At 42.2% G+C, this 17,452-nt stretch overlaps 1 protein-coding gene and 1 long non-coding RNA gene across 2 annotated transcripts in view; both read right to left on the bottom strand.

Moving 5' to 3' along the window:
- Positions 1 to 17,452, bottom strand: part of LOC311430119 (uncharacterized protein) — a 146,559-nt gene that overhangs the window by 86,673 nt on the left and 42,434 nt on the right. The window contains exons 6-7 of the mRNA XM_084506486.1: positions 17,374 to 17,442; positions 15,366 to 15,515 (exon numbers count right to left, since the gene is read on the bottom strand). Of these exons, the coding sequence (XP_084362612.1) occupies positions 15,366 to 15,389 (24 nt within the window). The 5' untranslated portion in view covers positions 15,390 to 15,515; positions 17,374 to 17,442. The remainder of the gene's footprint in view (positions 1 to 15,365; positions 15,516 to 17,373; positions 17,443 to 17,452) is intronic.
- LOC311430121 lies at positions 3,290 to 4,955 on the bottom strand. Its single transcript, XR_014688570.1, has 3 exons — positions 4,764 to 4,955; positions 4,597 to 4,661; positions 3,290 to 3,761 (listed from the first exon to the last, which is right to left on the bottom strand). It is a non-coding gene; the product is annotated as an uncharacterized lncRNA (long non-coding RNA).

The following is a 17,452-nucleotide window of genomic DNA, read 5'->3' as shown; positions in this document are numbered from 1 at the left end:
CTCATATGACAAAACTAGCTTCACTTATTTTTTCCAATTGAAATATTTCAAACCACTGGAATGTATTGTAGTCTAGATCTTTTGTGCATTTGGGATTAAAAATAGCCAAGATACTTCATTTTTGAAATAGTCTTCTGTATCAGAGAGCTAATTTTTTCCTCCTAATAAAAGTTAATTAAAATCTGCTGGATACAGTTGGATTCATTTCATAATGCAGAACAGCACGTGAAGCACAGCTCGACCACAAAAAAAAACCTCAGTTCCCTCTGTTCCTTTTTTTTCTTTTTCCTCTTTCTTTTGGCCTGGTTTGCTTTAGTAAGAGAAATTTCATCATGTGAAATGTACAATCAGATAAATTCTGCACTCAGTCCTCCCCGCTTTTCCCCATCCAGCCATATTCATTTCAAAGGAGTGCCCCCATTCCACAAGGATGTTCCTCACAAGCCAGCCAAACCTTCTGCTTTGGCACAATCACACTAGAAATATGGGTGACGAAGCCCAGAGCTGTACTCTGATCTCATACAAGTTGTTGCTTTGCGATATTCAAGACAGCTGTCCTGTGCTTCCAAAATGTTGACTTGGCGGAGAAGGAGGAGACATTTCGTACCTTTGCCACCTCCCAGGCTGATTTGCTCCCGCTGGCCCGATTTGCAGAAAAACTCCCAAAGCAGGGAGGTGCAGCCCAAAGTTCATTTGACCCGACCCTTGGCTGCTGTCAAAAGATGTCATGGAATATGTGTGACACCATTTGCAACCTTCAAGACCTACCCGCACACAGCAACAAATTTTACATGGTGCACTGACCAAACTCTCCACTAGCTTATGTAAAAGAGCATTTTTAAGTGTCAAATTCATTGAAGCATCAGCCTCACCTAACAGAGCCAAAATTGAGGGTCCCCAGTAGAGCACAGATGAATGCGCGTGCATGACAAAGAAAATGTACATCTCATTTGCCAGCTATCAGCTCTATTTTCACAGCTGAAGTGTCACAATAGCCCAGCAACCAGTTTGTCAAGTACTCACGTAGTGACCCTCATTTTTTACCCTTAGATCTCAAAGCAACTTACAGAGAAAAAGAAAAGTCTCTTTCAGAGATTAAGAACTTTTACAGAGCAGGAAACTGATGCATGCTGAGGTAATGTAAATAAGGTGAACAACTTAGGTGGCCCTTGAGTGGCATGGGTCTGAGCAGCTGGCAAAGCTCTTGAAGCAGAGTATTATTTTCTAATCGTTTTGGAGCTACAAGGAAAACAGAAGAAAGCTCCTTCCCCCCGCCCCAGTAGACCCATTGCAGGCCATTCTGTGCTTCCAGAAACAGAGAAGAAAAAAAAAAAAAAAAGAGAGAGAGAGAGAAAGATCATCTGGTTCTTCATCAGTTGTGGAGTACATACTATACCAGTTACTGTCATTTCCTAACTCTTCAAAGGATTTAGTACTGTCTTATTCACCCTGTCCAAAACAGAACAATGAGGCCTGTAGAGACTTACATTATTCAACTACATAGTAGAGTTTCCTCAATAAAAAACATCTGGTACTGCACAAAACACCAGCAAAGCTACACACGAGCATGATATTTGCAGTCCTGGGCTCTCAGAAGAACCATATTGCTTTATTTAAGCAGAGTGCAAACCAGCATGAGCCATGAGATGAGAAAAGAGGGTAATTAAGGCACGGCTCTCTGCAACCTTCTCCATCTCTGTTGCTGAAGTTTAATTCCAGTGTAAACAGTTGCACAGATTTAATTAGAAAATGTCAGAGCATTACTGCTAGAGAGAGGCAGGTGACATAAAGCATTTCAAGATGCCTTGGACAGATGACAGTCAAAAACCTCTGTTCTGCATAAACACCATAAATACATTTCACGTGGAGCCAGGCTGAACATTTTAATTTATTAAATACCGTGATATAGATACTACATTGTTTGTCCCAACCTTAAAAAAAAAAAGCTACTAACAAGATCTGATCAGAGCCCACTAATCTTATGAACATCTACTGGTGAGTTACCTGACCAAAAGTGAAAATAAGCGTTGTCCTCTCTTACCACTTGTTCTAAGAATTTCTTCAGTCAGGTACATTTCTACAAGAACACAGGCTTTTAATAATCTATTTGTTCACGTCCTCAAGTATTGTAAATGTATTGGTTAGCTAAGAGACCCTAAACTAAAAGACAGTTTGGATGACCCAGCTGACCCTAGTTTTCTTATCTATACTTCCTTCACAAAGGTATTTTCATATTCCAGATTTAAAATAACTTCAAGTTTAAAAATAAAAAATAAAATAAAAAATAAAAAAAATAAGTAAAAGTGAATGTTCCATATAGCTGAAGAAGTTTAGCAGAGTGAGACCTGAAGCATGGCAGGCTGGGAACGGTTATCGAAGCCCTGGAGAGAAACATCATATTTAATGGAAGATTAATGAAGGCCAAGCCAACTCATCTAGAATGTGAAGATGAAAAATATAGGGCAACTTTGGGCAAACAGTTACGTCATTGAGCAGCCAGGTGAGATGCCAAGGTTCATTCCCAGGCCGTGAGATAAATGGCCACAAGATTCAAGTGGTCAGGAGATAAATAAATCCAAATGAAACCTGAAGGTCACTTATTCTCGTCTGTGCAGTAAGCAAATTAATGCAAGGAAAGAATGTTAAAAGAGTATTTTGTATGTGTAGCCACTCAGCCACTAATTATGGGTGAGGTTATTGCTTCCAAAAACAGTTAGTTACAGTGCCCTGCTGTGACTGGCAAAGGAGAGAACTTGTTCTGCAGATGTAGTGCCTACAGCTTGGTATCGTGATGTCAACACCTAGGGTTCCTCTCAACAGAAAGCCAGCTTTCTGGGCATGAGAGATACTTCAGTTCTCTTTTCAGAAACTTTAAACAATCATCCTCACTGTTGTGCCTGGATTCTGACCTGGGTGGCTGCACTGAACTTTCTGTGGGTAGCCTGGCCTTGGTCTCTGTTCATCCAAAGCACCACAATTTGGGACTCAAATAAAGTGGTTCAGTTTATTCTTACCTCTGCTATGATAGGCAGGTTTGGTGTTGCAAAACCTCATCAGTTTTGGTTTTGTTCTGTTATTTCAGACATGGAATTATTTGTACCAGTGTTCCTTTATAACTAAACCTCAGCAGCTGGATGGATAAGATGGCAAATTCCAATTTTACGTAACTTCTGTTTACAAAACATGTATGACCCTTGCAATGACCTTAGACAAAGCTAATTTTGGCTGCTGAAGTGGTAGATCTTGTCTTAGTATGACTTTAAGGACCTCACACTGCTGATGTTCTGAAATGGAAGCTATAGTCTCTGCTCTTTAAATTTACCTTCTCAGGCTTTTCATACAGCAGAGTATATAATGAGTAGTGTCTCTTCTTTGCTTGTATCAAAAATGCTTTAGTGATATGTTCTTTGCAGTTTGCTGCCATGTAGAGAATTCTCTTGAAGTCTTGTCTCTCAGAGTAAGACCATTCTTGCAAGAAATTCATGAAGATTCAACTAAAAAGCAGATAATTTTATGACAGCAAAGGTGGAGTCAGAATCTTTCTGAGGTAGAAGTTCAGTGTAGTCAGCAGAATTATACCACAAAGCTGTCCCCTCTTTAGAAAAGTTGCTTCATTCAGTAGACTGTTTCCCAGCACATCCAGTGCAAAAGTTGTTTTTAACCAGTGGAGAAGCTTTCTTTCTTGTGGCAGGCCCTCGGGACTTTGGTCAGCCAGATTCACAAACAAAACTACCCTCCGGTTAGATGATATAAATACCAAGCTTTAAAGAAAGAAAAGCAGTGATGAGCTGAATGCTCAGGGCTCGGCTTTTCTACAAATATTCACCTATGGACAGTGAAGATATTTCTAATACAAAGAAGACCAATTTCACCAAGTATGTTTAGGATCTAGCAAATCACTAGACCAAATGTTTTCACAAATTGTTCCCGGGCAAGCTTTTGCTTTTGGCATTCTCTCTGGTTATTAAAAAATATCACCTTCTTAGAGATAACTTCCCTACCTCCTGACAGATTCTTTCCCAACACTGTTGACTCCAGGTACCACAGAAACGCCTACATATACTCAGCTATGTTTAGGATGTATAGACAGGTTTTGATCTGTAGGGCTCAACGGGCTCACCGAAGGAAGGAAGAAACAGACTTTCATCATCCATGGGGAAGATTCCTATCACACAATCAAGCAAAGGGCTTTTTCTGCAGCCAGCTAATATCTCCTCTGCTGAGCACCACTGCTCATGACAGCAAGCTGTTTGCGTAGCAAGGCACTGCTTAATGTGAGTAAGGGCACTGCAGTCTAGCCAAGTGCAACTTGCCTAAGCTGATGCAAATTTGTAGGAGAGCCAAGTAGATGGATTCTTGAGATAAGCAGCAAAAATGCACAGAGCCAAAGAAATACTTTAAAAAGAGGAGTTTGTGGATATGCAAGTGGCTGTTGAACTAAGAGAGCGGTTAAAGACAAAGAACAGATTGGATACTGGTGCCCAATGCAGGGGGAATGACACCCACCTCTCCCACTGTAACAAAGAAATTGAACAGACTACAGTGAATATGAAAGGTAAAAGCTTGAAAATTGCTAAAATGAAATTATTTCTTTACCTCTTTACTGCTTTTATCTCTCTGCTGACCCAGATTTGATGAAATCTTTGTACGTAGTTAAATTCCTGTTGAAGGAGTAGTTAGGAACATAGATAAACACATTTTTAGCATAATTTATTTACTTGCAGAGGTCCTGTTTCATTAGGCACAGGAACAGTGAAAACTACCAGTATGTTTCTTCCAATAGAAACATCTTCTTAACGCCTCACTTGTTCCCACAGGTAAACAGCACTCTCTTGCTCTCAATTTCTCTTTAACATAACTGTTTATTATACCATTTCCTCCTCACCAGCAGCATCAGGTTTTTCCCAGCACTAGGAAGCCACACAGGACAAATCCCTTTCTTTAAGCCCACCTTGCTTCAGTGACTGACCTGGCCAAATTACAGCTAAGCTGGTACCAGAAAAAAGCTTGGGTCTTGATGCAGAATTGTTCACAGCTGGCTTCCTTTGACAAGAAGCCTAATCATCTCTATAAAGTCCATGTGTTCTGGTTTGCAATCTCCTCCCCTTACTTTTTCTTCTATAGGGACAGCAAGAATTACTACTCCATCTTCCCAGACTTGATATTTTTATCCACCCTCCAAGAAGACGTTGCCATACAATGTCATCCAAACACTACAAAGAGAACTGTAAGAAGTACTGTGTAATGCAAAGCACTGGACTGCCTAGCATTGCTGTATCTCTTGGATGTTATTTCTCACCAACTTGGGCCAGCATTTTTTTTCTTGGAGTATTTGGAAAGAAGCTGTCATTCACAACATTAGTCACCGTAAGATACAGAGGGACTTTAGAAGATAAGCTGTGGTGGTGGAATGATACTGGTTTAGCCTCCTTTATCAAAGCAGACTGATAAAGCAATGTGTGTTGGATAGCCTGGTTCTCAGACAGTCTGGTGCTTACTTCCCACTCAGCAGCCTTCATTTCCAGATGTTCACGAAGGGCCTTCTTCAGATGAAGTGCAATGTTCCCTGTGTATGACAGCCACTAACTCACTATGGTGAGAAGCTAGAATAGAGGGGGACCACACTGTGAGCTAACGCAGGAGCTGCACAGGGAGTGCTGGGTTAACAACATGGAGTGGAGGAGTTAGATCAGGCTGCAGAGCAGGCAGGTGGCAGATGAGCCTGCTGGAGTTAAAATGCGCCTGTCTGCTCTATGGACACAGGTAGAACTCAGTGCATACCAACTTCACTGAAGGGAAAATACGGTGCTAGCAATGGTCCCATAACTTCATCTGTGAAACGGGCAGGACTAACACGTTAGTACTTTGCAGTGGGGCTACCAGAATTAATGTGTTAATGTTTGGAAGTGCTCAGCAGCTGCAAGGAGTTGTCTCTTCTCTGTAACTTCAAAATAGCACACAGTTTAGTGCCCTGTAGACTGAGTACCTAGCCAGTGCCAAATGCTGCAGGGCACAAGGGGCTGGTGCTAGACAAGGAGGGCTTTTTTCTTGCACAGTAATTTCTTTAGATCAGTCTTTTTCTCAGTCTTATTCTTAGCCGTGTCAGCAGAGTTTAGCCTAGTGATATATTTGGAGTTGAAAGGTTGTGGCTTTTGTCTCCATTGTCTCTGTTCTGGCACATAGGGATTATGCATTTCACTCACTGACAGTACGTGTATTCATTGGCATTGTCTGCTGTTGACCATGGGAATCAACCTGATTTCTTTATGCTCTAATTTGGAATTTTTGAAACAGGGACGAGGAAAGGAAGTTGACTGTCACTAAACATTTTTAACATCATTTCTCCCCACCCCACCCCGTCCCAAATAAGGAGAGGAAAATTTATACTTTGCCTAGGTCCTCAAACACAGCTTTGATTTTGCTCAGATGTTATGAAGGAACTTCATCATAACAGAAGTTGAATTAGTTTACATACTTTCATTATTTTTTTCTAAGGCATTGAAAATATTAACACTGGCTCTGCCTGACCAGCATTTAATGTCAGCATCTCATCGTTTCAGCCAAGTACAACGCTGACTTTGAAAAGTCTGCAGTCTAAAAAGTGGCTCAGTGAAAGTGAGGTTGGGGTACTTTATATTCGCTCCTCTTTATCCCTTGCAGAATAGGTAGGGGTAGAGGCAAACAGCTGATTCTTTATTTTTTTGGCTGCCAGTGTGCTGATCTTAAAAACATCAGGCATTCTACCAGAAATAAACCTGGAGAGGTCAGCTGACAGCCTGATGAAGAAAGCAAAAGTGTTGCCATCTGCCTGCAGCAGGAACAACAGGTTGTCACTAGAAGAAAAAGCTTTTCAGAAGCCCAGTTTTCTCCTCATCAAGCCAAAATTTGCCCCCAAAGAAAACCCTCAAATTCTGTCAGTCCCCAGTTAAGTAACATTTAAAAGAATACCCTTTAATCAGCTTTAAAAGTGCTGCCTTTCACTTTTACTTAATATCCTTCTTTTTGAAGAGAGGAAACCAGGACAAGCAGCCTTCATGTTGTGTGCTACTTGTTGCTTTATGCAAAGTACTTCCATACCTGCATTAGGGTTTTGTTTGATTCCAAAGTTTTATGGAAAAAGAAAGAGTACACAAGGCTTCAGATGAAAGGATTGCCCGGTCACCACTAAATAAACTAAAAAGTAATGGAAAGATACAAGGCCTTTTCTATTCATTTATTTAAACTCCCCTCAACACACCAGCAGAAAGCACATCAGGCACAATCATCCTCAGCATAAGGGGGGTCAGATAGAGGCTTTTATTTCACCAGTTGTCAAAATGGGTGCTACTAGCAAGTATTTGAAGATCACCCTCAAAGATTGTGGCTGTTGCTACTTTACTCAGAAAAGGAAGCAAAGAAAAAGGAAGTAAAACAGGAATTAAAATATTTGGTGGGATGCCTCCTGAAATAACGTATTTAGCAAAAAGGGCACTGTTAAATATTTTTAAACTAGCACCAGCTAATTAAACAATTAAAGGTTGCAGAACTTGCCCTGAATATAGGGTCAGGTGCTGAAAGACTCTTTTGTAAACAGAGTAAACTGATGTGGCTAGATGAAAAACAAATTATATGTATGATCACAAGCCCTCAGAAACCAGTCCCACGTAAAGGACTTTTAGAAAAGAGAAAAAAAAAACAACAAACAGTGAACCATTCAGTTTTCAAATCAGCCAGGAACAAATTCTTCTCTTACTTTTGCACACTTTTTTTTCCTGCCAATAGCAACAAGGTGAAAACGAAAGGGCTCTTTAAAACAGTTGTTTCAGATTTGCGTAGTGCAGACCTACAGCCCTAGGTGAGATTAAAAGCGTGAGCTCACACGATACTTCCTCCTCAAGGTGGCTGGAAAACAGAATGAGAAAATCCCAGACCAAGTTACACAACTCGAGAAGGGTAACTATGGTCTTTTTAAATGACAGTCAGCAACAGCCTGTTTTGTCCCTCAGTTTGGATGCTACAGAGAAGAGAACAAGAAGTCAACAACCACCTGAACTCCTAAAAGAGCGAATACAATTACCCATGCCCTGCTCAAACTGAGGACTTTGGAGTCAGATGACAGGAAACGTTCAGCAAATGCATCTGGTTAGGATAACTGGCCACTCTGCCGGAAAGAATGGAAAATCAAAACAAAGCAGCTGCATTAAAAGGGCTCACCTACACACACGGGTGACAATTGCAGGTTTCTTAGCACCTTATGGCAGCAGAACTTCAGACTGTATCAGCAGTGGCTTTTCTTGTTCCATGAACAATCTAAAAATATTTCCTGATCGAAATAATTTGTGAAGGGACTGAGCACTTCTCATCCACTGAAATTAAAACATTTCCTATTTGAATCACCCAAACATTTCACCAAACATTTCATTGATACCCGTTAAGTACATCAAAAAGATTTTGAGAGTTCAGATAAATAAAAAAAAAAAGGTATTTAGCTTACCTTTTCAAAGACAAGTTCTTTTGCATTTGAAAAACATATTTTGTAGCCTTAAAACTTTTTTTTCCCCCTGTATTGTGAATCAAGAACACTTGAAACTGACTCTTTCAAAGTTCTTATGAGAACTTGGTTTCCCAGCAAAAACTAAACATTCAAATGAGGCCTGCTCTATAGGAACAATTGCCTCCCATCACTATCACCCGCACCACCCCTTTTAACATGACCAGCCTCAGAGAAAAGGATATTCTCCTTTCAATTTATGCAAGACCCTACAGAAATAAAGGGTTCTTGTACCTGCTGTTTCTAAAGCAGTACAGCCCTGCATACCTCTGATTTGGTTATCTAAGCATGTTCTGTACTTTCTAGGACTGTAACTAAGCCAGGAGCAAGGTAGGCACAGTCCCTCCTTCAATACTGAACAGAGTTCATTCTGCAGGGTCTTTTGTGCCGGCCCTTGAAATCCCGTCCCCTCTGCCCAAGTGCTAATGATCCCATGGTGTTTTGCAGAGTTATTGGGGTTGTCCTTAAACAAAATCCCACTTCATTTTCCCTTTTTGGGCAGAAAGCCCAGAGCTAATTGGATGCATTCTCTCTCTTCTTCAGTGGCTAAATGCAATGCTGATGTGTGCATATAATGTGGGAATCACGTTAATCATAGGCGCAGAGATTTCAAAGCCAAGAGCGCTGGTTGTGATGACCTAGTCTGATCCGCGGCGTAACACCAGGCAGAGAAATTCTGCCAGTGATTCCTGCCTCAAGCCCATGCTTTTGCACCTCAGTTCCCATCTGTATAAACCTAGCTGCAGCTTCCAGACACTGGGTTTGTTGTGCCTCTCCCTGCCCCACAAAAGAGGTCTTTGTTCCCAGAAACCCTCTACCACACTACAGTCTTGTGGGCTCTGACCAAGTCACCTCTTCACCTTCTCTTTGCTAAAATGAATAGATTAAGCCTCATATCTATATCTCCAAGGTAAGGTTTCCAGGCTTTGGATTTTTAAGTGAAAAGACCTCATAGACCTACGCTCTTTGTATCTCCCCAAAATCTCAAAGATATGAGGCTCCTGCACTCTGGGCTCTCCAAAGGCTGCTCAGTAAATCATTCAGAAGTTAGCCGTTCAGCCCTCCAGTTGGATCCACAGCCTTCGCTCTGAACCCAAGCACGTTTGCTGTGCTTTTAGTTCTCTCATCACCTCGTATTTCTCAATTTATGCAGCAGAATAGCCCTCTGCCCAAAGTTTTAAATGGATCTGAGCAGCCGCACGTAAGTAGGGTCATGGGTCCACGTTCAGAAGACAGACGTGGAAATTTCACTCACATCCTTAACAGAGGACTTAAAAGAGGTAATCAGTAAGGAGGATTTAAGCAATTAGGTGGGATAACACATGAAGTCTTGGCTGTTCTGTTTGGGACTTGGCTTGTTATTTTGGTCTGTTATTGCTGACTTGGTCCTTTAAAAAGAAAACTTGGCTGAAAGAGCTGCTCACAGTGCTTCCTGTTACCCTGCTTGACCTGCCATATGTGTGTGTGCATCAAATGCCAGCTTACCAAATGTGCTGTTCCAGTAATTACTAGCAAAAACCCATGTAATCCATGTCAAACTAGCCCTAATTTTCATGGCAAGATTCCCAGGCTTTGCAGCGATCTGGTGCACCAGCAAGATCTCAAGCACTTCGTACACATTGAGACATGGAAACATTGTCAGAGGGTTCATCAAGAAATTAATAAATACTTAATGCAGAATCCCCTTCGCCTTAGTCTCTTAGTTTCTGCCTCAGATAGATATATATACACACACAACTTCGGTCTTCATAATTCTTGCACATATTTGCATTGTGAAAATCAGATTTTAAGAGAGCAAGAGCGTTGGAGAGTTTAACAGAGATGCTTAAGGGCTACCTAATTCTTTTAAGATGTCTAAAATACTAAACAATCCATAAGAGATGCATATCATAGGGAAAGTGCCAACAAAATATTTATCTAAATAGCTCTAGTCAAGCTGGTGAGAATTGAAAGCTCGCTTTGGAGAATAAATTTCAAAGATTTGCTTTCCAATGTCTTTTGTCAATTTCCATGATTCTATACTTTAATAAATCAAAAGAGCATCAGAATAAGTGTAAAACCCCTTTGCAATACACAGGTAATTTTACCTGCTTCTATTTACCATATTTGTATTTTTAAGAACTTGAAGGAGGAGGGAGAGAGGAACTTGGCAAATAGAGCAAGCAAAACAGCATCAGCTTTTTTCACTACAATTTTTCAAACATTTTTCAACAAAACAAGTTTGTAAAAATACTGCTTGTTTTTCATTTTATCTGAAAATGCATCAAGTACAAATACAGAAGATCATACATTTTGAAGCTGTTATTTTGGGCAATCTGCAGACTCAAGAAAAAAAGTAAGGTTATTTTCACAGACAGTAGACTAGACCTTTTTTTTCCTTTTCTATATACACAGGGATTCTTGACCCGATTCTTGATTCAGTGGTAAGGTATGGACTATATCTTTGGCATACAATTGGCATTATTATTTACTCTAAGTGTAACAATACTTTTTTCTCACAAAAGTCTGAGACAATCTGTTGCCTGCCGCCTTCCTGAGTGTGAGGTGATGCTTACATCCACTTCTTAAGAAGAAACCTAGGAACCAGAGAGCTACCTTTTCAGCTTTTTCAGCACAGTCGAGCCAGTGTTTTCATTTTCAGCATACTTTTCATTAAACATCACTGAAGCCTTTTTACTAAATCTGTTCTTGTGATTTTTGCCGTTGATGAGTAGGAGCAGAACCCAGCAGAGCAAAGTGATGTAGCATTAGGGTATTGTTTCAAAAGCAACATCTAAATGTGACGGCTGCTCCATTGTCTGGCTCTTTAAACCCAGCACAGGATTTTCCTTATGGGACAGTGCTCCAGCAAAATAAATAAATGGGCTGTAATCTAAACTCCAAAGCCCTCTATAAGATGTTATTGTGTTCCAGGCTCAGCAATAATAGGAGAGACATCACATTACGGGCAGACATCCACTTCTGCACTTTTGGAGAGATCAAAGCTTGTCTTGTCTGCAATAACTTTGGATAGATGCAAGATAGCTCGAGCCAGCATGGTCTAAACACAGTAAGGGAAAATGTCATCAACACCCTACAGGATAATTTAAGTCCCAATTTCTTCTCAACACCTCACAAAAAGAAAAGCCTGAAAAACAGCATACTTGTATGGCAGCTCTAAGGACTTGAGTGTGGGAGGCAAACCGCAAGTGGAAGAAGCAGCACCACAGAAGTGCATATGCCTCTAGGAGAGGCTATAAAATGAAGAGAGAAAGGAGGTCATATGTCTGAGCTGAAATGTTTTAAAAAGAGCTTAATTACCAGAACACGAGTGCTCCAGACTTTCTACAGAAGAGCCTCAAAGTGAAATGCTCCTTGATAATCCTTGTTCTCACCAAAAAAAAGGCACAACTTGGGCAGGGGCAGCCTGAGCCAAGTGGAGCAGCATCACAGGGTGCAAGATACTATTCTGCAGAATTTTCTGTGGAGGCTGATCCCAGTTCTTCATTGTCTCCAAATAACAATGAGATATGATGAGGTAAATCTTGGCACATAGTCCTCATCTTCTTCACATCTTCTGCCACTAGCTCTGGCAGAGAAGAGTGAGATGAAGGTCTGTACCTACTATATCCCACCCTGGAGACAAAGCCCAGGTCCTGCCTGGACATCTTTCCCCCATGCCCCTTACAGCATGGAAGGCTTTGGGGCAGCTGGTACAGCCAGGAGCAGAGCTGGATTTGCCCACAACCCCCCATGGATGGCACAATGTGGCTGTAGCAAGCTTCAAACAGCACCAGAGCACGCAGCAGCTCAGACTCTCAGGCACTTTTAAACTGCCACAACTCAACCTTCAAGAACAACCCTAAATTTCTGAATTGCTCCAGCTTGAAGATATTGGCTCTGGGGCACAGAGGTGTTTTAAGAGCTCAGCCCCTGCCCCTTTGAAGAGTGAGTCCCAGCGCCTGTCAGGCTGCAGCACTCCTGCAAGGAGCTGCAGCCCCAGTGGGGTCAGAGCCCCCAGGCTGAGAAGCAGGGGGCTGCCAAGGGGGCCACGGGCTGGCTGCCCATCTGCAGGCAGGGAGCAAGGAGCGCCTGGGGATGTTCCTGAGGGCTGCCAGCTTCCCCACGGGAAACCTTGGCTGTGTTTTCTGCTGTGCTGAATGATTACATGTGGGCTGTAAATCTGGATGTTAACACGGGAGCAGTATGTGCTGCTATACAGACTGAGGAGGGACTCAGCCCTTTCTTCCCCATTATGGACAGTAATGCCTCTGGCAAGCCAAGCACAGGACAACTAGGTCTTGCTCAAGGACACTGACATTAAGCACAACACATGATCCTCCTCCTTTTGCCTCTGTTTCTTCCAGTCTGACCTCATATAGTGTGTATCAGTCCTGCCTCACTGTGCAGCTAACACACAAGGCCTGGTTGTAGTATGTATCTTCAGTCAGTTCATTTCATGACAGGCTAGTTACACGCTCATTTTTGCATCTTTGAACTAGTATATCACAGTGTTTTCTATCAAAGTGAGATCCTGCTGCTCTCTGGCAACTACTTATAACACAGTGTTCTTCATGCAACATTAGATAATCAGCCACAGCCCCTCCACCTGCTTCACACTGTACCTTCCCTACTGCTGGCAGCCTGCAAAGCACTAGAAGCAATATTTTATTGAGCTCAGCACATCAAACACCCCAGTCTTGCTCAAGTACAGCCACAGATGGAAATGAGTTATTTGTGTCCCTGTGCCAGACAAGCATCTTGGTATGCTAGGTGCTGTACAGGAACAGAGCCACTCCCCTGGATGTACAAAGACAAAAACCACCATGTTCAAATTTGATGCAATACAATTATAGAAACAGGGCCCTTTGAGTCAACAACCACCCAGTATTTTCATCTGGCAATATGAAATGGATTAAGAGTACAATAGGGGAAAAACACCTAAATGCAGCAAGAAAGGGATGATAAAAGTAGATAAAAATACAACTGACTGCATTTAGATTAAAATGGCCAAGACTAAGCATGGAATTTGCATTAGTGGTGATACACAAAACTGACTGGAAGTGCAATGAAGTTTTAGGATCTGCTTTCTCCAGTTTTCACCCCTCCAACCCATTTTATGAGCCTCCTCTAGCAATAATTCCACAGGCCCTAAGTTGCCAACACTCAACAGTCCTGACAGCTGGAGGCTGATTTCCCCACCCCTCTTTTCTTTAAGGCCTAATACAAGTCTTCTTTGCTGAACTCAGGCCAATTTATTGCCTTACCCCACCCTGACCCATAGAATTGATCACTGTCCTTTCTGTAACACCCTCAGACAGTTCTGAAAACTATCATATTTCCCACCCTACTCCTGCCATATTCTCTTTTTCCAGACTAAACAAAACTGATTTTCTCAGCCTTTACTCACAGGTCATGTTTTCTAAGCCTCTTATCATTCTTGCCACCCCAGTAGGGATTCTTTAATGTTTGTCTACATCTTACTGACAGTGCAGTGCATCCAGAGGTATGTCACAGTATGGAGTAGACTTACAAAGAAGGGATAATATTGTTTAAGATTAAGAAACACATAATATTAAATATCACAAGTAATAGGAGTTATCCCATATTGCCAGAGATTGATTAGGTGAGACCACATATATTGTTTCTACCTTGGTTTCTTCTGAAGTGGAGGTGGATGGAAAAGGCTGCAGTGGTGACCATTTCAGATGCGTGCTTTCACAATGAACTCAGTTACTAAAGCAGGCCTTCCCCTGTCTCTCAAATGGGGTCATATCAGTGGGAAAGCTGGAGCAGAGTCAAGGAGCCTGTGGCTCTTTAGTGGCATTAGAATGCCTTCACCTGATGCTGATTAAAAAAAGCATGACAATATACCACAGACACACACCCTGTGAAGCAAGGCTATAGCAAGGACACTATGCCTGTCCTGCTCAAAGGAGCGTGGTGGAAGAGCCCCTTAAGCTTGTGTCTGCTCTGCTGGTTCTGAAGCAGAAGGCAGTACTGTTATATCCTACATCTAGAAGTAGAGGACCCCAGCTGAGAAAGCAGCCTATTTCCCTCCCTCATGTTCCCCCTTCCAAAAAATAAAAAAAAAAAATAAATCACAGGGACACACTCAGCTCTGCCCCAGTCTGCTGTGGGAGTTCGCTGGGTCTCTTGCCGAGGCCATTTATCAGCATCAGCTCTAAGGAGCAAAGCCTGAGAATTTTTCACAGAACAAGTTGGAAAACTATGAGAAATTGAGAGGGGGAGGGTGTGTTAACAGTTAAAAAGCCCTATAACAACTGTTTTTCCTAGAAGGACTAAAGGAAAGTTTGAGACCACAGTTTATCATTTGATTTTATTCAACCTTTACTACGGGAAATAACGAAGGGGAAAGCTAAGAATAGGCTCAGAGCCAAACTACACTACTGAGAAAAGGAAAAATAGGCAGAGTAGCCACATGCACATGCAATTAATTCCACCAATTCTTTGCTTGACCACATCAATCCCCACCCTGTACACCCCAATTACTGCCTCACCCATTTCAGACCAGGAATTATGCTGTGCTGCTCCCCCAGCAACCCCATGGGCTCAGCCCAGTTCTCTGCTCCCCTTTCTCTAATCATTTACACTAATACCAAGAGTGAATAGAAGACAATCAAGTCAAAAGCCAGAGCTTCAGCTAGTGGAAATCAGATTGCCACCACCAGTGTTAGACCGTGCTGGGGCTCTACCCTACAGCACACCTCTTCGTGTGACAAGATACAGGGAAGAGGGGCCCATGATTTTCTAAGCCCACCTCAGTTTGCCTAGACATCCATCATCACTCTCCCAAATACTCCTTCACCCTGTCTCTCAATTCCCCTATTCTTACCATTTCTTCTATCTCCAGCAGCATTTATAAGAGGCCTTCTGTCCCCTCAACTCTTCACCCCATAGAAGACTCCTCCTCAGTCCTCCTTCTTCTGTGGGAGTCGGGGAAAGGAAGATGCGCTTCAGGCTCTCCTCCTGCTTTGGTCTCACCCTGTGGGAGAGTTTCAGGCCCATCATTCCCAAGAAAAAAAGAAAAGAAAAAAAAAAAAAAAAACAAAAAAACTCTGTACAACAGAAGACTGAATGGTAAGCATCCTGTTGTGGCCCAGCTGCCATTATTAACCTATATTCCATGTAACATACAAAGCAAAAAAACAAACATCCAGGAAAAAGAACAGAACACCCTGAAATCAGGGCTTAAGTAATAAGAAAATAGGTAAGTCTCCTCTTCTGGAAATGTAGGTTTTAATAATTTACAGATGGAAAATATGAATATCCCTCTGCATATTATTTTCCTCACTGCATTTTACTTGGCAGCTCAAAACCTTGCAGCAGGAAGACGGCCATATAATTGCAGGGGTCAGTTCAAAGCCTTGTGCTTTGCAGATCATCTGGTGTTTGACCTACACACAACTGAAAGCCTTGGCAAGAACACCAGCCTGTGATTTTTAAGATCCATTAATGAAATCAGTATCTTTGTGACCACCGTGCACATACACGTTACACCTGAAACAGACACAGCTCAGGTCCCATCAGGAACTCGGTTCCAGCTGATACCATCCACAAGCAACAGCAGCAAGAAGCTGAGATTCCTACACTGACCAAACGCAAGTCTAAGTGACAGCTCAGGTTAATGAGTTGACACACATTAAGCATTTCACTGAGGTTTTAAGTAGAACACAGTAATTAACAGGTCAGGCAGCCTGAAGCACACATAGTTATGGCAGCTCAGCTGGCCTGAGGTAATCAGGTAAATGGTGATAACCTGACCACCTGTCTGAGCCAGGAGGTGTCTCAATCTGGCTCCCCAGGAATGATTTGTATGGCTATGAATTGAATCTGATCTCCCTGTTGCCTAGCAAGGCAACAAGGGCATTATTTATGATGCACACGTAGAGAGCATCTACATCTGTATCCATGACCTCCAAGTCTGCTTCAGGCACACACAGCCGATGCAGATGCAGCCCACTCAGCTCTCCAGGGGCCTGGGATCACACATGTGATTGTCAGCCAAAAGATGTTGTGTTTTTCTGCCTACATGAGCCAGTGCTCTGCTCCTGCCAACAGCCATTCTTGTTTATTCTATATCTGTCTGTCTTTCTTGGCACCTCGCGTTGTAGCGTCTAAGAGCCAGCAAGGCACAAGCAGTTGGAGGGATCAACTCATTTCATTAAAGTGCTCAAACAGACAGCAGGTGGGTAATAGCTTTTGGTCAAAAGCCACGCTAAGAAGGCTCTGAAAATGAAGGCTTGATGAACAACTACAGAACTTGAAGTGCCCTGCTGCCAATCAAGACAAATTTAAACAAACCCAAATCTTAAACAATCTCCTCAGGCACTGGAGAAATTCAGACCACACTGGGGGTTCAGGATTCACATTGTGACTCATCCTAGGTGACACGGTATGCTTTTATTCACTTACTTTCCTCATAAACAACCACTTGATGTTTCAGGATAAACATCTGTCAGGAAATAGATCATATCCTATAGGAACAGAAGGAGGAAACTAAGCTTTGTTCATGAAATGCTAAGAATGTATTTTTAATGACAGGGGCCCGGGGCAGTTTCCCATAATTAGTTTACAGAAATATGTCAGAAAGGCTCTGGCAGGCTACTCAGTGCTCATAAATCTGCATGATTGTGAAGTGTTCCAGGGTCCCTTCAAAGGGACTGGACCAGAGGCAAAAATAGCAGGATGCCCTTCATGTGGTAATCCCAGCCTCTGCATACCAGGAGGTATCAGGAATCTTAATGAGGAATCCACTCTCTGGAGACTTTTACTTCTAATCTACACCACGGGCAAAGGGGAATGAAGGAGGGAAGTAAATAAACAGAAGTAAGTGTGCTCACATTCTTTGACAGAGCCAAAATGCACTTCCAGAGTCTTTAATGTTCTCTCTTTGCTGACCAGCCCTGACCCTGTAAGACA

This window comes from Aythya ferina (genome assembly GCF_964211825.1).
Source record: "Aythya ferina genome assembly, chromosome: 1".
Classification (NCBI taxonomy): Eukaryota; Metazoa; Chordata; class Aves; order Anseriformes; family Anatidae; genus Aythya; species Aythya ferina.
The sequence above is the reverse complement of the archived record's forward strand: the minus strand, read 5'-3'. Positions and strand labels throughout refer to the sequence as shown.